The 21,911-nt window shown below is 28.6% G+C and overlaps 3 protein-coding genes across 5 annotated transcripts in view; 2 read left to right on the top strand and 1 right to left on the bottom strand.

Moving 5' to 3' along the window:
* slpr (slipper) overlaps window positions 1–2,754 on the top strand; it is a 21,213-nt gene extending 18,459 nt beyond the window's left edge. For both annotated transcript variants that reach the window (XM_067051735.1, XM_014423492.3), the window contains 2 exons: window positions 933–1,096; window positions 1,646–2,754. In XM_067051735.1, the coding sequence (XP_066907836.1) occupies window positions 933–1,096; window positions 1,646–1,731 (250 nt within the window). In that variant the 3' untranslated portion in view covers window positions 1,732–2,754. The remainder of the gene's footprint in view (window positions 1–932; window positions 1,097–1,645) is intronic.
* LOC106682575 (sorting nexin-7) overlaps window positions 1–11,967 on the bottom strand; it is a 12,586-nt gene extending 619 nt beyond the window's left edge. Inside the window, exons 1-9 of one of the 2 annotated variants that reach the window (XM_014423495.3) lie at window positions 11,762–11,967; window positions 11,571–11,678; window positions 11,332–11,496; window positions 10,716–10,914; window positions 8,312–8,475; window positions 6,223–6,348; window positions 5,121–5,237; window positions 3,330–3,464; window positions 3,206–3,251 (exon numbers count right to left, since the gene is read on the bottom strand). In XM_014423495.3, coding sequence (XP_014278981.1) covers window positions 3,206–3,251; window positions 3,330–3,464; window positions 5,121–5,237; window positions 6,223–6,348; window positions 8,312–8,475; window positions 10,716–10,914; window positions 11,332–11,496; window positions 11,571–11,678; window positions 11,762–11,860 — 1,159 coding nt within the window. In that variant the 5' untranslated portion in view covers window positions 11,861–11,967. Of the gene's footprint in view, window positions 1–2,388; window positions 3,252–3,329; window positions 3,465–5,120; window positions 5,238–6,222; window positions 6,349–8,311; window positions 8,476–10,715; window positions 10,915–11,331; window positions 11,497–11,570; window positions 11,679–11,761 lie in introns of those variants that run through there. The other variant, XM_014423494.3, reaches the window with a different exon arrangement.
* A 1,967-nt stretch (window positions 11,968–13,934) lies between these two features.
* MFS9 (major facilitator superfamily transporter 9) overlaps window positions 13,935–21,911 on the top strand; it is a 59,207-nt gene continuing 51,230 nt past the window's right edge. Inside the window, exon 1 of the mRNA XM_067051742.1 lies at window positions 13,935–14,009. Coding sequence (XP_066907843.1) covers window positions 13,996–14,009 — 14 coding nt within the window. The 5' untranslated portion in view covers window positions 13,935–13,995. The remainder of the gene's footprint in view (window positions 14,010–21,911) is intronic.

Below are 21,911 nucleotides of genomic sequence, written 5' to 3'. Positions count from 1 at the left end.
TAATTAATTATCAAATTATTTTAAATTATATATTTTTTTCTTTATATTTTCAAATATTGTGACAAAAAATTTTTTTCACTTCTGTATTTGGGGAAAAGCAAGAAATTCAACTGGCAGACAGATTCTTGTAGGCACCCTGCAAAGCAAAAAAGTAGAAGGGGGCTGGAATTTTCAGCAAGTCTGTAATTGTTTGGGAATTTTAATTACTAAAATTGGCGAACAACATAATAAATCATTAATTTAAAGTAGTATTTGAGAAAATATTTAGCATTAAAGTTTTATTCATGCTTAACTTGTTGGTGGGAACATGACTTCCTTACACCGTTTGGAGGAACATCGCTTCTATCATATTGGTGATTAACATGAATGTTAATCACTGTTATGGTTTGTCTTTATTGTGCATTGAGGTAGGAAGAGAAAGTTTTCTAGTTCTCACCTTACATTGAAGAAGAAATAACAAAACAAGAATGAAATATCAGAAACTACCAATTATCCCATGGGACAAATGATCCATTGTGGACTATAATCTATCCTATTGCTACTACTGTGATTAGATTATAGTTGTTGATTTCAGTTCACCCAAAATTGATATTGTCTCCTAAAAAATTCTCTCACCATAACCCTCGGGAATCAATTAAAACAAATTTAAGCACATGTGGTGGAATAACATCAATGTGCTCCTGTTACAAAAAGATATTTTCGTACCCAATAAAAAATCCAATCATTGTTTCGATACTTTATGAGAATGTTTCTCAGATATGAAATAAAAAATGTTTTTGATTTTTTTTAATTAATTAAATTGATGTAAAATATAATTGTTCTGGTCTTAAGTTATTCTTAAGTGTTAACAATCAAAAAAAAAAAAAAAAATGGTTCATTAAATATCAGTTGAGAGATGCGTAAGTATATTTTACTAATTGTGTTACTTGCAGGACAAGCGGTGCTGCGTCCGAAGCAGACGATGATGATAGTTGGAGCGACGACCCCAGCTCCAATTATTATGTTGCTGGCCACAACACATACCATGGTAGGGGCCTTCACTCCCGCCCTCCCTTACCAAGCATCTTAACACAATCACACTCCCAGCTTCTACAAGGTAATTACATTTTATCTTAGAGCATTGGATTTATCAAACAACCAGTAAATTATAAAATGAAGTTAATGTTCTATAATTTATCAAGTTGAAATTATCATTAGAATTGGAATTATCTGTTGCAGGGCTTTCTTATTTTTGTATTTTCTAGGGGGATAAGTGAATTTTAAGTGAATGTATTTATGAAACAATTCTGTTATTAGATTTTTAGTAAGTTACATATTTTAATTAATTTATTTCTCATGCCACAGAAGTAAACTGGCATTTATATGATATGAATTATCACATTAGGGTTGGTCCCAACGAATATTATATTTGTCTGTAGTTCCTAACATTATTCAATAATGTTAACAGTCAATCGAAATCATTTGTTTAGGTAATTAGATCTAAAATTGTATCTGTTAAAACAAATGTACAACCATTTAGTTTTAATTAGTATGGCTCTAATTAGTTTTTACCATATTATTAATAAGTACATTGTTCCTACTTAAATTGAAAATTATATGTTAAATGTGTCAAATCTAACTCCACAATTTTTTTTATTTTTTCTAGAAAGTAGCAGTGAAGATCTTAGTTTCCAGTCAGCAAGTGATAATCACAGAGTTCGTTTCGATACTCAGTATGATTTCAATAATTAGAAACAAATTATAAATTTTTGTTATTGTATATAAGAGACAAAGAAATTTTGGCATCATTTACTGATGTCAGAGTTTATTAGTATCCCAATACTTTTGGGAACAAAAATATTTTAATATTTAAAATTTTTCACTCTATATCTTAATAGACTGAAACGTACTTCTTTCTGCTTACAGTGGTAATTTATTAATGATTGTTTTGATTTATAATAATATAAATTATGTTAAAAAGTTTAAAATTTACCCTACATTCCTTTAGAAATGACACATGAAAAAAATGCTTATCTGTGATCAATGCCTAATGTTTTTGCAAAAAATGACAAGCTTAAAGTTATCATATATTATAATATCACTTAACCATGAGGATGATTTTTGTTTTGTTAAAAGTGAAAGTTAAAGAAAAAAAGGTGACCTAATTATTTTCTATCACGGTTTTCAGTATTTTTATCTAAAAATCCCTTTCCTTGTTGAGAAGACAAAAATTGAGAAAAAGAAAATATTGAGTTTATTTTAAGAAAGATTTAAGTTATATTTATTCTTTGTATATGGTTTATGTAATACTATACTAACTTTAATCTAAGATTCATGATTATTTGGGAATAAGTTCATTTTATACATTTTCACTTTTTCATTAAAAAAGAAAAAATGAAAAAAAAAAAATCCTAAAGATGTGCAATATTTATTTTCATAATGAACTGACATTTTTGTATATTTTGTTGTCATAAATGACTTTAATTTTGTTAAAACTGACAGAATCACCTAATTATTACATTATGCTTCATATTTTTACTGGAAACTTAATCCTAAATTGAAAAAAGCCTTAAAGTGTGGTCAATTAAAACATTTTACGGAACGGATTTTACTAATTTCAACTGTTGATGGATATTTATTTCACAACAAATCTTTATGTGACAATAAGATGTACCAAAGCTAAAACTTTTTAATTATTTTATTAAATGAAGTACATTTAACAGTAAACAATTGTATTTAGAAAAAGAAAAAAAAATGGTGCTTCAATTCATTAAATGTGCTTCTTTTTCTTTCTTTCCTTTTTACTTTTTTTTTTTTTTTTTTAATTTTAAGATACAAGAAATATACTCAGATTTGTAATTTTTACATGTTTGTGGTGGTATTAAAAATAATTTTTGTTAACTGTTTTATATTTGTAGACACCATTTTTTCTCCCTTTTTTTTATGTAAGTAAATAAAAATTAGACATTTTAACTTTAAAAATAAACAATTAAAGTAGGTTAAGAGCTTTTGGCACATTGATAAAACTTAACAAACAAAAATGTAATCATCACTTTTTTTTTAAAATAGAGGCAGACTTGCAAAAATTACAGTGTAAAAATTGTATATAGTAATGTACATAATGAGTTTGTTTTAACATCATCTAGTGTGTGATGTAGACTAATTGCAGTAAATAAATATATATATAAATAATATATGACTTAATGGGAAACTTCTTCTGAATTACTTAAGCCTTTTAGTGTTTCTAGTGCCTTCTCCCAAGCATGTAAGCTCTGAAAAACAATAAACTTATATGGACTCTTTCAAAGAAAAAAAAAACAAATCAATAATAACGATTGATATAGTCTTACTTCTTCATAGTAGAGAACATGTTGTTCAGTAATACGATTTAGGATGTCTTTTATTTCAGATCGTTTTTCTGTGTTCCATCTGGCTAAGTCGGCCTTCATGCTTTCATTAGCTATTTCAACTTTATCATGATTTTCCTTTCAAAAAATAAATAATTAAATAAAATGGTGCAATATTTGCCTCTTCAAAAGTTATAGGTAGAAAGTAAACACATTGTGATTTATCTTTAAATATAGGGAAAAATGAACAAAAAAAGATTAGTAAAAATCAAGGAATATTAAATTTGGTTTCAAGCGATGTAACACTTGTTGATCCATAAACCTAAAATATATAATAGTATATAAAATATTGTATGAATACTTTCACAAATTAACAACCAAATAAATGGATTATCTAGAATGCATGATAAGTACAGGACTAATGATATAAGAGCAATTCATAAGATTTTCCAGGAAAAACTTTACCTAAATCTCTTTAAAGGAACATAAATAAACTTTCTTCATTGAGATCATATATAAATATATTTTTATTATTTCTTGATATCATAAAAATTTAAGTCATTTACATTAGTACGATATATCGTATACTATATGTATACATAATGTAACAGTTTTTATTGGGTTTTTAGCACATTGATCTATTATTTTAAGTTCAATACTATTAGATTTCTGTAGGTTCATTTCATGTATATAGTATTGCAACTGGAAATACTATTATAGCACTATAAACTATAATAATTAGTTAGCACTGAAAAAAAAAAAAATTTTAAATAACACAATTTCCTTTAATCTTATACTTATATTTTCTAAACTAAATAAAAAGTAATTATAGTTTCAAGTCAATATTTAAAAAATTATTTTAAAATTGAAAAACAAAACATGTTTATGTTTAGATAAAACTTTATAAGATAGCAAATATTGAGAGTAACCCTAGGTGTCAATAACAATATACTCTAGAAATATACATGACTATAACTGGGACTAAAGTGTAATTAGCCATTGAATACATACATTCATTTCAGACGAACTGACAAATATCCTAGTTAATATGAACACTGAAATCCAAAATAATCTTGATAATCCAATAAATATGAAACCAAAAAGTAGTTAAATTATCAAAGACTGTGGACTACTAAGAATTATAATTAAAAAATGTATGTTAAACCCTCCATGGAAGCCTTACTTATCTGACTTTTCAAACAGACAATTATAGCTAGTAGGTTGGTCGATAAACGACAAATCACAATCTCACAAGAGGAGATCATAACACTAAAAAAAGGCTATCCTTCCCCGCCTCCAGAGAGCGATGGCCCTATATCACTTTTGAAACATTAGCTTAAAACGGGAAGGAGAGACTTTAAGATAGAGCAATATTTAAAAAGCGCCTGAAATTGAAAAACGGCGTCGGATGCAAAAATAAATTTATTCTATTAATACTTCCTTATTTAGAAAACATAGTGACAATAACAAGGATTATCTAACAGTAATTGACAAACATGCCGAGACTGAGAAGACAACCCTCTCCCTTCTACTTTATCATTCCCTCCCCTATGACCAGTCAAAATATTCTTCCCACAGAGATCACGAACTTGTCAGATTAATGAATTTAGGGATTTCAATGTAGTACTAGAAGAGGAAACATGAATTCTAAAAATAGTTTCTGGGTGATCTCTTTAGTTCTTGTTGTAGGCAAACTCTAAATACAGCAGGTAAAAATTATTATTTAACATTTTATTAGCATATTGAAAAATTATTATTTTTTATTTATTTCACTAAAAACAAAAGGTAACTTACTTCTACAACTCTATCAAGAACAGGAACTTCCTCTTTTAGTTTCTGCAGCTTTTCTCTATTAGAACTTCTCCAAAGTTTCATACCAAAACTGCCATTATTATTGTTCAAAGCCTCTAACTGTGGTATAATAATTAAACAATAAAATTAATAAATACCTTTTAATCAGAGCAAGAATTCTAATCTTAATATACATGTTAAGTCATAACTACTTAGAGACTAATGAAAGTTATTCCATTATTTTTCTTTAAATGTTATAATGATGTAAATGAAAAAAATTACTACACACGCAATTAGTGTATTTTCAAATAGAAACTTTTTATGAATAGTTCAACAACACCACATAAACAAAGGTTGGATTCATCGAGAAAAAAAAATGAATTAATTTAGAAATAATGTCCACTACAGCTATCCTAGAAAACAAAAGTTGTAGCCTAGTCTTTAAAACTAAAAATAAGGTAAGACAATGACAAGAGACTGCACAATTGTTCTAAAGCAAAGGAAAGCAGATACATTTCGAAAAAATATGTACAAAATAAATATAGGGATCACATTTATATGAGACTTTTAAATGGACATATGTGGGCACAAACAAATTAATAAATCACCAGACCCTGTAGCAATGGATGGGTTTAAGAAAGAATTATAAAAAAGGTCCGTTATCAGAAGAATAACTAATGCGATGAATATCTCAAATAAATTTGTGATCAAATTATTATTATTATTGTCACAGTAATAATCAACTTTTATGCAGTCTGGAAAAAATAATACAATGACTGAATAGAAGATGAACAAGGAGAATTTTAATCATCTGGAAGATCCTTTTTAAACCAAAATAATAAGCTATATCCAACTTCTGGAACTAAGACTTGCTTGTGGTTAAGAAGGAAATATAATCATTATAATGGCTAGAGGGTGGAAACTATCAAGAGAGATATTTTCTAAATGTACTCTTCAAGAGTAATATCCTTTTTAGGCAATAAGATAAAACTGTGGGGAAAATTGATGTATCTGTTTTTCTTCTTGCTGAGTCTATAACAATTTACAATAATATCTGAAACTAGAGGGGAGATGCAATAATAATTATCACCTGAATAAGATATACCTGTAAAATTTCACCTCTTTTCTTATTAGTTTCTTCAATACTGTTTTCATAATTGTACTGTATGGCATCTCTTCTAGTGAGGGCTTCTTTAACAGCTTCTATGTAGTTCAGATATTCTTCCAATGGCTAAAAAAATTAATAAAACTATTATTTGCAATTCTTTTTTTAAATAATCCTGAAATGTATCTTTTTAAAATTATGCTATGGAATAATTAAAAACATTAAATGTTGATATTTTTTAATAACGAATTTGTTAATTTAGAAATACTTTCAGTGTTACATCTACAAAGGGAGGATACAGACATAGGAATGCTAATTTTAATGGAACTTTTTTTTTTGTGTAATACTAGGTAAAAAATAATCTGCTAATGTGCCATAGGAGCCAGGAAAAATATTTTAAACAATTTTAGCCATTTCTTATATAATTGTTACATTATATAGCCATTTTTTATATAATTGTCATATAAATATTTCTGCATTTGCTCGGTATAAATTTTAAAGTCAATATAAACTAATCTATTTGTTGTTGCTTTTTTTGTAGAACAAGAAAAATATATTGCTAGTAGTATTAAATACACAAAGAAGTACAAAAACCAGGAGATGGCATCAATAAAGTTGACAAAAAAAGGTTTTCAGAAAAAAAGTAAGTCAGGTTCAATTTCAGAATCCTCATATGAAAATTTCAGAGGAATCAAGAATCATAAATTTCTTGACTTGATTTTTAGATTTTTTTTTCTGCTGATGTTCTTCATTCATATAAATATTTATAACTTTTTAAGATTTTATTCAACTCCAACATTATTAAAATTGCATTTTTTTTTTTCCAATTCATAGCAATACCTTTTAAATTTTATGCTTTTCTCATCATGGTTGCTTAACTATTTATAACTTATTTTCTATTTCCTTTATTAGTTCCTCAATGTTTCTAGAAAAAAATTAGTGGGATTTTTTTTTTTATATTTGACTATTTTGAAATGGCAGCCATTTTTTCCTAACAATACGGGGAATTTCTGGAAAAAGGAAGCATTTGCGGTTTAGCCAATATTTCAACAACTACATAACTTACAAAGAACAAACAAAACATCATTACATTTAATGTATTTCTACTTCTAATCTTGTCAATTTTAATGGTCAAACCATTTTTTTTATAAGAAGAAGCACGAAAAACAAATTATTTTTATGTGTGGTAGGTAGGTCTCTAAAACTAGGCAACCAGAAAAATATTCTTTTAACTAAATGTATCCTTGCTCTTTTAGGACTATTTCAAATTTGAATTTTTTCTTTCAAAATTCAAGCTTTAATATCTGAGATGTGAACGGAGCTTTGGACTTTTGGAATGATGTTCGAGGTACTAAAAGATGGAAAATTAACTAATACACTATTATTTTCAGAACTAATGTCAAGTGTGCCACCATCAATTCAGCATTATTAATCATAGACACACTTAGCCCTACCTTAAGCCAAAGGACTATAGATCGATGGGCTATAGGACTACTGAACGAAAAATCAGTGACAACTAAGCGTGGTTCCCTATGAAACATATTCTAAGAAAATTAGTCCTATTAGAATTAAAAACAGAGACCAAATGTTTTTAGGCAATAAGAAAACACTTTGTGAAGATATTTCAAAACTGGTAATTAACAGAAATAAAAAAAAAAATACAAAATCTACTATAAAATATTTCTTCAGGACTATCAAAAATATTACACGTACGTCATAAAAACAAAGATTATTGTCTTATAACTATTTAGATAAGAATAATATAATTTTATGCTATTAATTATGCCAATTTTGTGAAACAAAATTAAGTACATTCATTTATTTAATTTTATAAGCATGTCTCTTAACTTGAAAAATGCTAAATGTGAAAAATATTTCATATTGTTAAAACATACCTAAGCTACACAGTAGCTACGTTTTCTTACTGTGATATTATTCTTAAAAGGTTGTAATTGTTCACAACAAAAAAAGAATTTTATGGGTGTATAATTTACACCCATACTCAGTGAAGTGTTTATTTTAAAACAATCATTTAAACTTTCAATACTATTGGTTTTAAATTCATACCTAAAAGCTATTATAAGCTTACATTTTCTAACAATGGGTGATAGGTTTGCAACAGGTGAATCTTTTGAAGGGTGGCGACTGATTCTATTGCCTTACGAACTCCACATATTCCTTGACTCAATTCTGGCTCATTATAAGACCAATTATCAAGTGCCCTTTTGGCATCTTCCAGTTCAAGAGAAAGTTCTGGAACACAATGAATAAAAATTGCTAGTAATAAATGACAGCAGTGACTAACAACTAGATTCTGACATAATTAACACAAAAGGGAAAACAACTAAAATAATTGTTGCTAGACTGGAACTCAAGAATAATTTTGCTTTTTTATCTGCTTTCTATAATCTTTAGATATAAAGTAGTTTTATATCTAAAGATTATAGAAAACATGTGAATTATTTCTATAATCTTTAGATATAACAATTAAATGAAGAGTTCCCTCCAAAAAGGTTATAATTGACATTTCTTTAAACTTTTCAGGAATAAGAAAAATACTGTCCACCAAATTAATATATTTTCATTTGAGGCATATGAGAGCCTCCATTAAGGATTAAAGACTGATTTATTGCAAAACTCAGATTAGGTCAGAATGAATTTTTTTCTGCCCAAAAATTGTTTTGTTGAATTTCCAAGTTATTACCTTATTAGATGGAAACTTTCAAATATTATCATAAAATAAGTTTAAATGAATTAGTATAACGAATATTCTAATTATATTGAAAGTTTGAAAACTAAAAAAAATGAAGACAAACCAGGAGAAACATATGCTATTCACTTGAAATTATTCTGAAGAATGTAATATGGGACATTTTGTCAAAGAACTTTTGGCCAAGCTTCAATAAGACTTGTTTGTTCATAAATACTTTGATACTAGTTTGTTTTAAGAGGTGATTGGTTAATAAATAAATATTGTACTAACAATATGGCACATAGTATGTTTCAGACACAGGAATAGTAGAAGTCGTCATAATTTTTTAATCTACGAACAATAGAACTATGAACGGGAAGCTTTTACTGCATTTAATTCTTACAGCTTTCTTGTTTTGTATTTTCTTTCTATCCATCAGTGTGTTGGTCACACATCATTCCTTGATGTGACTACTGTCAATATCTCAAAATATGTTGTACATTTTTATTTAATTGGAAAAAATGGCAAATTACGCCAAATCAAATCATGTTATGAATACAAGTGTTTCTTTGCAATGGTAACAAATTCTTTCTTCAATTAAAATTATTATGGTGTTAGTAGAACCTTAAAACTAGCCTTTTAGACAGTCAGTCACTAGCCAGTGACTTCTATATGACCAAGATCCTTCAGGTTTTATAGTTTTTTTTTCAAGCTTCAAAGGTTTATTGAACAGTGCATTTACTGAAGATATCAATCAATCCTAAAGCTACAGAGCTAACAAATGCAGTTTTTATGGTTTCTGGAAGTCTGAGTGGGGTCAAATTTTTTTTTTTTTTGACAAAACCATGTACAATCAGGTATATGATAGTTCTCTGATTATAAAGCTATGTCTTCTATATAGATGCATAGTTATTCTACTTTACCGATTATTTTTTCCAAAAAGCCTCCAAACATAAAGAAGTTATCATATCTTTTAGACAAGTGAAAAAGTTTGGCAAGCCTCCAAGAGCTTCAGTAATAAAAATGGAAATTTTGACTAGTACTATAGAAACCTTACAGCATGAATGAGAATTGAAAAAAGCTTATCGATGTAAAAACTCTAGAACTTCACTTTAGTTTGATCTACAAGATCGAAATACATAAAAAAGATGGAACCAAGGAAAGAAAAATTAGGTAAGGTAAAATTGTAGGAGAAATAATAGTTCATCCCATGAGAGATTTTGTTTTAAACAGACTTGCAGTACATGAAATATTCCATTTTTGAGAATAAAGAACAGTTCATAGATTATTTAGATCTTAGTGATTAGCATTCGATGGAAGAAATGACAGTGAAGAAATCAATCTCTTACCAATTTTAACAGCAGTATCAATCATCCTAGATAAATAGAATGCGGCTATGAGGAGCCGACTTTGGAATCCTCAGAATGTATGCCCTTCTAAAGGGCATAATGCCACTAATACCTTTAAGCAGTCGACTAAATGCTCAACTTGACATTAAATTTTTTTTTCCAACATATTTATGGACATCACCACAACCAAAGATCAGTATTAGCTATTTTCCGTACACTGACAGCCATAGTATTTTCTTCATCAAACGTGAAGTGAAAATTCTCAAATAGATCTTTTTTTTTAACCACAGAATGGGATTTTCACCAAGGATAAGTGGACGCATCAGAAAAAATCCTTATAACTCCTGAATAACAATAGTTAACATCAATGATGTTGAAAAATTATACATTAAATAATAATTTATTTTGCATTCTTAAAAATAGTTCATCATTTATTATAGATTTAAAAGTACCAGTTCTTTCCCTATGCATTCTACTTGAAACAGAAAGAAGGCTTGAAAGCTTCTGAGATAGGTTATTAACGTAAACCCTCACAGCTTCAAATTCTGGATAAAGATGCCCATGACGAGGAATATATCCTTTAAAATTTTGTATTGAACCGGATAAACGATCAAATAACCCTGGACCTGCTTTAGCCTGCATATTAAATTCCTGAAAACAAAATGTATTGAAAAAATTTTAAAAATGGAAAAATAATTTATTTTAGAGACCAATTAATTTAACGCAATCCCCTAATAATAATGATAAATTGTGAAACTATTGAGTAGTGGCTGCCATCCGACAACAGTATGTTTTTTAATTAATCATAGTTTTTTTTTTTATTATTTTGTTGAGCATCACACCTATTGAATCAATGGTGTATTCAAGTGGTTTTCAGTTCGACAGCCCTTATTCAATAGTTTTATTATAAATACAAAAACAGTCATCTATTAAGTTATTATAAAAACAAAAATGAAACATTTAAGGCACTTGCACTTCATTTTTGTTTTGTACTTACAACAATCTAAAAACCATTGTAATATATTGGATTGAAAGCAAAAGTAGTAAAACGCGAATACAATAACTTACAGCTGATTTTGCAGTTAAAAATGTTTTTAAAACAGGGCTACAGCTAAATACTGGGTGAGAAGCTACTCTCTGCATAAATGTATGCAACATTGACATTCTGGTCATGATGAAAGGCCGAGAATATCTATCTAATTGTTCCAGTACACTGTGTTTTGCTGGTAACCCCTACAAATAGTTAAAAATAAAAATTTCGCAGAGAGGCTTTAGAATTTTAAAATATAAAAATAAATTAATATTACAGGAACAACAAGAGTGGGAAAAGATTCAAATAATTTATTCCTGAGCCACAGAAAATCACTATATCTCCTCCTTACAATGAACTCTTCTTCTTTAGATTTTTGTTTTACCTGCAAATTTTACAAAAGAAGGGTAAAATAAAAAATATACAAATAAACATAAGTCTGTTGCAAAAAGTGAAATAATAACAGACTTTGGTTGTAACTCTGAAGGAAATGTAGGTCTCCATAGGATCAAGATGTTTTTGTGGATTATCCACACTGACTTCATATTCTTGAAAATCATCACACATTTTTACATTTATATTTACGCAAGATAACTGTCAAAATTATCACCTAATAGCCATTGCCAACAATTTCTAAACAACACTTCTATATAACCTCCCTAATAATCCAAAGTGACAGTAAACAGTTTAAAGAGGTAGAAGCTTAAGTAGATTTATCGAGGTAAGTTTAGTAATATTAATGGTTAATATGCTCTCAAAGATGGCCTCGATACAGCGTTTTTATGCATAATCTCAGTGTTACAAATGTTAAATGGTAGGTAGGAATGAGATATAGAACAGAAAGGGAGGCTAGGATAGATGGACGCTAAACGGTTATGGCATTTCTATTGACGTTACTAGAACGCTAGAAGGAACCAGTCTTCAGACTGTTGAGAATAAGGTAACGCTAGTAGGTTAGAGGGCACCAGTCTCCTGAATTAGCAGTTGCAAGTCTAAGGGAAACCAGTTCTTAGAACTTGTTGGAATGAGAAAATGGTAGGATGTTGATGTAACTTCAAAAAATAATTGTTGACCAAGTTGATACATCCTGGTAGAGCTTCGAAGGGAACCTCTTATCAGTCTTGCCAGATGGGATCTTATATAGTCCCTAGGAAATATTGATGTCCAGAGGCATTATAATAGTGAATTAATTAGGACTCGTATAGGAGGTTTCTGTAAGTTTTATTGATAATATATGCAATGCTTTGGTATCCATAAAGAAACACAATTTTATGCCCATATAAACAAGATAATAATTAATTATCTAATTAAATGTTAGGACTTAGTTAACTTAGAATGTCTTCCAGGTTATCTCGGCGCACTAAGCGAGTTACACGGCCGAATCTAGAACTGTACGCCGTTAGATTTATATCTTAAATATCAATTTGCTAACAATCCTAATAATTGATCAACATTAGGAGAACAACCATTGTTATTTTCACTATTTTTAAACATTGATTCATTAATATTAAATCATGGTAACAATGATATGTAAGCTTCTATTCTTCATACTTTCTCTATACAGCAGAATACTCTAATTGTTTCTAGGGGCAGAGAAAGAGAGAGAGATAAAAAAAAGGAAACACGTAGATTCTTCTCTTCTATAGTGGCACATCGGAAAAAGAAGCTTTGGTTTTATTTGAATAGACGTGTTACAAAGATATTACCGTTATATTTAAGAGCTTATTAGTTGCTTTCCTTGTGCAGTGATTATTTATTTTTTCCACATTATTTCGAAATCTAAATTACTACCATTGCTAATTTTGACTTCTGAATACTAACGTCTACTAAAATTTTTCAAATTTAGGATCTAGAAGCGATAGATACCTATTCTATGAAAATACGTTTAAGAACGGCCAGTTATTGTTCTTTGCTGCGAGCTTCTCTAGCTCAGTCTCTCAGTCTCTGCTAGTGTAGTGCATCATATAGTTCAAAAGTATACTGTCTTTTTTATCGTTACATTGAGGCAAATACCAAATTCTGTTCTGTTGATGCATGCTCCGATTCATAACGTATAAGACTTTCCTAAACTACAAGCATGCGCCCGCTAGTTTTGACAGTTGTTGGTACAAACTTTATATTTTGAGACTCAAATCAGTTTCCACTGTCATTCTGTCATTTCATCTTAGGAACGGTATCCCAGGGTGCCGTAACAACCAGTTTGGAAACCCCCGGCCTAGGGCATTATTTCTTTCTATTTAGATTTCAAATTGAGGCACGTTTCTTATCATTAATCCTGACTTTTCGAAAAGGAATGCCATGATAAAGTCAATGTGAGCGACTTTTTCTCCAAGGTACAGGAAGGTAAAATTGATCTTGTTTATCTTTTCAATAAACGCATGGATTATGTTTCAGATGTACTCCTACACACAGTGAAAACGAAAAAGGAAATGTAATAAAGATTAATAAGATGAAATATCTTTTACTAAATGCATTTATATACAAAGTATGTAAAGGTTGCGTGAATTTAAGGGAAAAAATACAAAATTTAATACAAATAAAGTACATGTTGTGGATTCTTATCCTCCAAGGCACGGGGTACGATGTTCCCAAGGAAGTGGCAAGATTAGTCTCCTTGAGGGAGGCCGTCCCCACTTCCTCGAAGAGAAAGGGACACCGTTAGAACTCGGCCAGTTACTTGTAGTCTCTCCCCGTCGTAAGATATGGATCAATCAGGGTAAGGATTTATGTCTGATACGTAATCATTGAAGAACCAGATGTGATTATTTTATAATCTAAATTAAAATAATTTCGCTCTTTTTCCTTTATAAAACCTGTTTTTTATTTCAAAACTACTAATTGTCATAAATTTCTAATAAAATAAAATAATAAATCGAATCCGTAAAAATTTAGGGTATATTTTGGAAACTAACAAAATTTTTTTCTTTTACTGATTTATTTAACCAATAATACCAACCTATATCTATTATAATCACATCGTCAGACAAAATTGTGAAATTACAAAAATTAACTAATCATTATGGACAATTTCACAGTTTCGTCAATTCTGAAGCGATAGCAAAGAACCTTATCTTCGCTAGTCACTTGATCACTTTTACCTCTAATCTAAAGATATATTTTAATTTTTCGTTGTTTTAAAATTTAAATTATGATTCTTAATTTATCTCAAAGATTCTTTATCATCATGAGCTACTTCTATGCTTTAAACATGTTTCGAACCCTTATCATGGAGTGAGTGAATATGAATATAAAAATTAAAGCATATAAAGTAATGTTGATTTTAATCCAACGTTTTTTATATATTATACTTTAAAATACGGAAATTATGTAGGGGACTTTTTAAAACAAAACTACGCAACGAAATAATACAATTAAAAAAAAAAAATTATGAATAGTAGCTAATCAATATGTAACAAATAAAACTAAAATGAAAGTGAATTATCCTATCTAGAAAGAAAGAACTCGAATATGGAAATTATTCAAATTTTAAACAAGTACGACAGCGCGCACATGTGCATAATATAAATGCACACACACACATATATTCTTTATTCCCTTTTAATATTTGCATTAATAAACAATCTAAGTTGCAGCTGTGAAAATGTTTTTCTTTATCAAATGTTTTGGGGTGACTTGTTAGTCAAATATTATGAATGTAGTAATTAAATTAATAATTAACATTTATTAAAAAATAACAGTTACCAAATCAAGTTAAATGAGCAGCTTGAGATCAGTTGGTTCAAGATTGAGGCCAGGAAGAACATTGTGATCCTGCTGTGTTTTGTACAAGCGAACAAATGAACAAAGATATAAATATTATTTTTTCAAATTAATAATGCTGTGAAGTTCAGCATCATGGATATAAACATATTAACAAACAATTAAACTGTATGCTTTGATGGTTAAATGAGGCTATTAATCCAGGAATTGCTTAACCCATTCATTTGTTGAGCTGAGGTAAATGGTTTCTTTTTTATTACTTTCCTATGTGCCAATAACATAAGAGTAATTCATTATTTTGTTTTATTTCGCTTAGAATTAGCTTACGTTGATATTGGTATTTTTTTTTTTTTTTAGAAGTAGTCATTATAATTTTTATATCACGCTCTAAACGTTTATATCACGTTGTCCTATTTGATCCAGACATACATTGTCAAAGTAGACTAATTAAATAAATAAAAAGATTTGTTTTAGAAAACCGATCTTATTTTTTTGGAATTCATGCACAGAACGATATAAAATAACTTTATTAGTATTATTAAACTGCAAGAAAAAAAGGAAAAAATGAGAACATGAGTACCGCTTTATCTACCAAGAAAGGTGTAATAAAAATATACAAAATGAAAATCGGCTCTATGTTGGTAAAAAAATCCAACGTACAAAATTGTTAAATGTTAAGGATGAAAGACTTGTGGTGAAATCGTTCGCTCAAGCTTTTTGCAGACATTTGTAAAACTTCGGGGCACACAATTGGGGTTTCAACTGTTTGTATTGTTTTAAGTATATGTATCACTCAGTTTTATTAACGGTAGTTTTAACAGCTGAACGGCAACAACCATTTATTCGATAACAAAAATAGACAAACAGCCTATGTCATTAAAAAAATAATAGTAGATTTTTTTATTTATTTATATTTAAACATTTATATTTGATTATAAACTTGTAACTTCGCTTTAAACTTCAAAATAACGTAAATAGTATCTGAATTCCAACCTCTTTCACAATTGTATAGAAAAATAACTAAAAACAAAACGAAGCTTAAAATTCACATAAAAGCAGGTTATATGAATTTTAAACTTTCACCGGTAACTCAACTACAAATAATTTCTCTTTCTTTAATATCTCCCTTGTCCGGACTAAAGTCTTTATATCTTAAAGGTTCTAGGTTAAATGCAGACAAGACGATAATCGATTTGATAGACTTTGTCAGTTTATGAAATATTTATTTAAAAAATGAAGTAAACTTCTTCAAATTTAATTTATATTTATATTAACATTTAAAATTTCGGCATGGAGAGATCTCAGGTGGTCAGTAATTTTATTTAATATTGTTGGCTCCTTAAAATTTATAGTTATAGTATAAATGATGAAATTATTAAAATATTTTTTCATCTAAGCAGAGTTTGTATTTTAAACATTTAAAATAAAATTTTTACTTGTTAAAACTGAATTGGCTAATTGTCATAATGTGATACAACAATTAATCTCTGAGGTGCAATTGTTTCAAATATGTTATAGAGGGCTGAGTGTGCTATTATTTGAACCATCTACATCGCAACCGCTCTTAAAATAAAATGAATAAAGGTTGTAACTTGAAAAACGTATACACGCTGAAAAAGTTGCTGATGATTATGTCTAGAAATATTAAATAACTTCATAGTTATCCTCGATAAAGCGATAAAGAAAGCTAAGAATGAGACAGTTTCAGTTAGGATACAGAAACTTACAACCCATAAAATTTTCTGTTGGCTTTTGCGGATGACCTGGTTTTGCTTACTTCCAACGACCGATACCTCCAATACAACGTAAGTGTTCTGCAAGAGGCAATGGCCTCGATAAACATGAAAATTAACCCGGAAAAGACCAAATGTTTGAGGATAGTAAAGAAACCCCGGAGAGTAATGAGGGTGATCAAAGCGAACGGAGAAAGACTAGAGCAGGTCCAATAATAATCAATAAATAACCAGAACAGAAGAAAGAAGATATAATTTTTTTTTTTTTTTATTACAGTGAATTTGAAAACCTAAAGGAAGATTAAGACTTTTTACATTTCCAATCCTAAAATTTATCCCAAATCTGTCTATTTCTAAAGATAACAAGAACCTTTTTTTTTCCTTCAAAATTTTTAATACATTAAAAATTCTAAACTATATGAAAGATGATTTGGGATTATAATTAAAATTTTACACCTTCAACCAGTTCCGAAATCAGAAATGGACTAGAATGATTTGGGGAAATAAATGTTCCAATTGCTTTTTCAAATTACAAAAATACACCTTTAACAATTTTCTTGTTTTTTTTTACCATAGAAAAAGCGTTTAGGGAGAAAACTTTTAAAATTGAAACATTTTACAATACAGTAGAGCCATTAAAAATGAAAGGTCGTTCATTCATTTTACCCTTTCGATTGTAGATCCATCGTGCATTAAACTGTGGGTTAACCGAGAAGTAAATAAATACCAAACCAAAGAAGATAAAGCCAACAAAAGAAGTAATTAAGTCAATAAATAAAAACTTAACGGAATGTTTCAACCCAGTACATTTTTTTTTTTTTTAATATTTTTATTAAAAAAATATATGTAATATAAAATATTAACTATATTTTTTAGTAAATAATTCAAAACACTATCCAAATTATAGTCTCAAAACCTTTATTTCTTTTACACGTCCAACGTTTCGGCCAATTCGGCCATCTTCAGGGACAATCTACTCAATATCACTATGAAACCATATAATTTAACACTTTAAAAACTTCATTCAGGCTATTCTGCCCAGGTCAAAACATTTATATCTAATAAGTCAATTATCCATTAAAAACCATAGTCAAAATTATTTCTCTGCACACACTATTAATACACTTTTATCACTTTGACTATGGTTTTTAATGGATAATTGACTTATTAGATATAAATGTTTTGACCTGGGCAGAATAGCCTGAATGAAGTTTTTAAAGTGTTAAATTATATGGTTTCATAGTGATATTGAGTAGATTGTCCCTGAAGATGGCCGAATTGGCCGAAACGTTGGACGTGTAAAAGAAATAAAGGTTTTGAGACTATAATTTGGATAGTGTTTTGAATTATTTATTAAGAAATTACCAGTCTCAAGAAAAAATTTTAAGATTATAAATATATTTTTTAGGATACCCCGTTATACAATACAATTTTCTAGATAATAATTACATTTACATTTTGGTAAAATAAACTGAAGGGAAAAAAAAACCTAAATATTATTGAATTAAAATAAAATACATAACATTGGATACAATAAAATACATATAATTGAGTAACATTAAATACATATTATTGATTTATATTTACATTAATTTATGTTTAGTTCTTTTGTGTTTATAAATACGATTTTCAGTTTTAGTGTAGTTTCCTATTTCTGTGATTAGAGGGTTTAGTTTTGAGTTGGGTCAAGAATGGATGAAATTATGTGTCGGTTTATATACGTAATCCTGTACAGTGTCTATATTTAATTCAGTGTACATTTTAGATAATTTTGTGTAATTTACAGTGCTTTGTTGAACTTTCATTTTCTTTATAAAGAGTCGCTGATACGCTCTACAGCTAATATTTCTGACTACTCTTACGTCTGAATTGAGGTTTGCCGATGGTAACAGAATTATATGGGGTAGCACTGCAACACTCACATTTTAAATAGGATTATAACACATCCTTCCTACACGCAATACATAACAACATTATTTTTATTGACAAAAAATTGACAATACTCGGATCATCACTAGCAAAATAAAACGGCAAAAACAAAAATACTAGAAAACTTCATCTGAGCTCAGGTGTTACAGACTACCGAAAAACACACAGTACCTTCAATGCATCTGGACCGCACAATCTTTTCGATAAACCTTCCACAGACTTCCGTAACTTATGGAAGGACACCTACGTCTTAAAACGTCATGGAGGAGTTCAAAAGAAAATGTTTTTTGCTGGCTTTTTCTCTTTGTTATTATATCTGAGCGATAGAATTTCCGCTTCAGAGGAATACTTGCCTAAAAACCAAACAGATGTTTTTTTATATTTCTCCATCATTTAGACTAATATCCTTGATGATTCATGCTTTTCATCTCTCTTTCGTTCATAACGACGTGAGATCAATTGTTATGCATTCACATTTTAACAAGGTCGTTATTCGCATCATTAAATAGTTATAAATAACCACCTGTCCCAAATCCTATTGAACTAATTCAGATGAATTAGATCGGACAATAGGAGCTGATCAAACCAAGAGATTGGTTTGATCGGCCGACTAAGAAAAAATCTAATCACACATAAAACATTTCAAGGAGATTAAAAGCCCTGATGGTCAGAGGAAGTAACATCACATTAAACATGTTCTTTGAAACGTTTAAGGGTAATAAAAATCTAATTTTTTGATATCCTAAAAGATATTTCTTTAATTTGTATATTATATTAGTGATTTTCAACTATTAGATATTCTTTAAGCAAAAAAAATAAAGTTTTTTGTTAGTCAGTGCAGTTATTGAAACGTTAAAAATGATGACTGTCGTATGTGACATGAATATGACACAGTTCCCTCATTCGGAAAATAGAAGATGAACAGCAATGATGATTGAGATAGGATTTGTAAATAACTTTTACTGACATAGGCGATGGAATGAGTCAAATTGGGTTATACCGTGCCAACAAATCATTTCTTTTATCAGCTCAAATAATTGTTGATAGATTTAATTACTCTGCCAAAACTGATCGGGTGTGATGAGTCAAACACGGGTCAGATGCAAGTATTTTTTATCACTTGATCAAAACATTAACACAATAAATCTTTATCCCAGTAATTTTTTATCATATTTTCGGAAAAAGTATCCGTTTGTTTTAAGACATTTATTTTTTCACTCTAAGAAGTTTCAAGAAGTGTTAATTAGAACCTAATTAGAGAAAACTCTTCAATTGTGTTGAAAAAGTCAACCATAAGTTTTCTCATATACATACAAAGATTTCTTAAAAAAAAAAAAAAAAAAAAAAAAAAAAAAAAAAAAAAAAAAAAAAAAAAAAAAAACACCTACAAAAGCAAACTTTTTGATTTCTTTCATTGGTCGTTCGTATATTAGTTATGCATTCCAAATAACAATTTCATTTTTAAACCTCCAAAGTCCAAAATGACTAAAATTTATTCTAAAAAAATAATAGAATATATTTGTGCATTCCAAATAACAATTTCATTTTTAAAACTCCAAAGTCCAAAATGACTAAAATTTATTCTAGAAAAATAAAAAATAATAGAATAATAAAGTTTTGTAACATTTCAAAAAATATATTAATTTATTATTTGTGCATTCCAAATAACAATTTCATTTTTAAAACTTCAAAGTCCAAAATGACTAAAATTTATTCTAGAAAAATAAAAAATTATAGAATAATAAAGTTTTGTAACATTTTAATAAATATATTAATTTATTAGTTATGCATTCCACATAACAATTTCATTTTTAAAACTCCAAAATGACTAAAATTTATTCTAAAAAAATAATAGAATAATAAAGTTTTGTAACATTTTAATAAATATATTAAATTATGTTTCTTTAAGGAGTTTTTAATGGTTCCAAATGTTCGAAGTAATGGATAAATACTGACAGTGTTCGGGAGTGATATTATGTGTCGGAATTCGGAAAGTAGTTTCTCAGCATTTACATAACTTGTGTGCAATATGTTGTGGCCTTTATTTCTTCAAGCAGTTGTTTGTAGATTGTCGATATTTTATGATTTGTAATTGAATAAATGTAGAAAGTTATGGTGCGATGAAAAGGTTTTAGTACAGCTCGTAAATATTTCTTTTTTATTATTATTTTATATTCGTCTCATCCGCTTATTGCCACATCCTGAGTCACAGATGTGGATTTAGTATTAAAGATTAAAAAAAAAATAAAGAATTTATTGGAAACTTAAAATTTTATATTTTATCGACTTTTATTGTAAAGTTAATTGTAAAACCTATCTAGAACATTAACCGTGAAGATAATAGAAACAATGGAACTGCACGAAGAAATTGGCCCAATATTCCAAAGAGACCAGATTTTAAAAAATAGGAGCGCCGTTATTTAAATTTACATTTTTTTGTGTATAACCAATTTTACGGATATGGGACCTCTAAATAAAACATAATAATTATAAATGTTCTGGTTTCACTTTAATTTTTCTTTAGGTCACCAAGCAAAAGTTTTTATTTGTTTAATTTCCAATTCCGAAGTTTTGGCTATTAAGACCATTTTCATGACTAATAAATTATGTATCGTATCAATAAATAATTTAAATTTATTCTTGAAACAGGCTCTTTGTAGCTGAAACGTAGAAAGAATAAACTAAACAAAAAATGAAATAATAGGTAATTTTCAAAAAGATGTAATTTTCATATTCCATTTTTAAAGAATGGTTCCAAGGATCGCTATTTTTACATTCATGTTGTTAATAATAGATTTTTGTAATCTATTTCTTGTAAAATCGATGAATTAATTATATTTCAATTATATGAATATGCCCCAGAAAAAATGTGAAGCGCTTATTGGCACCTGCGACTCTGCGTACACAAACTCACCTCAGAATATCTCAGAGTAAAAGGAGTTCAGCACTTATTGTTTATAATTTCTTGTATTTATATTCGTACGCGTTAAACAATTTTTTTTCCAGATATTTTTTATTATTCGAAAAAACAAAACAATTGTCGTGGAAACTGGATAACGGACCCATCCTCTTCCTGCTTCTGAAACACACGAAGACCAGATTTTAACCAGCCAACTGTAGACCAATAAGCTTGCTTCCGCACTTGGGCAAGTTTTTTTGAGAAAATTAATCTTAATTATCGCAAAACCTATTGCTCAGTAATTGAGCTAATCTAACCGAAGCAGACTGGCTTCCAG

The sequence above is a fragment of the Halyomorpha halys genome, unplaced genomic scaffold (assembly GCF_000696795.3).
Source record: "Halyomorpha halys isolate HHAL.00 unplaced genomic scaffold, Hhal_1.1 Scaffold425.1, whole genome shotgun sequence".
In the NCBI taxonomy this organism is placed as follows: Eukaryota; Metazoa; Arthropoda; class Insecta; order Hemiptera; family Pentatomidae; genus Halyomorpha; species Halyomorpha halys.
Note: the sequence above shows the minus strand (reverse complement) of the source record. Positions and strands in the feature narration are given on the sequence as shown.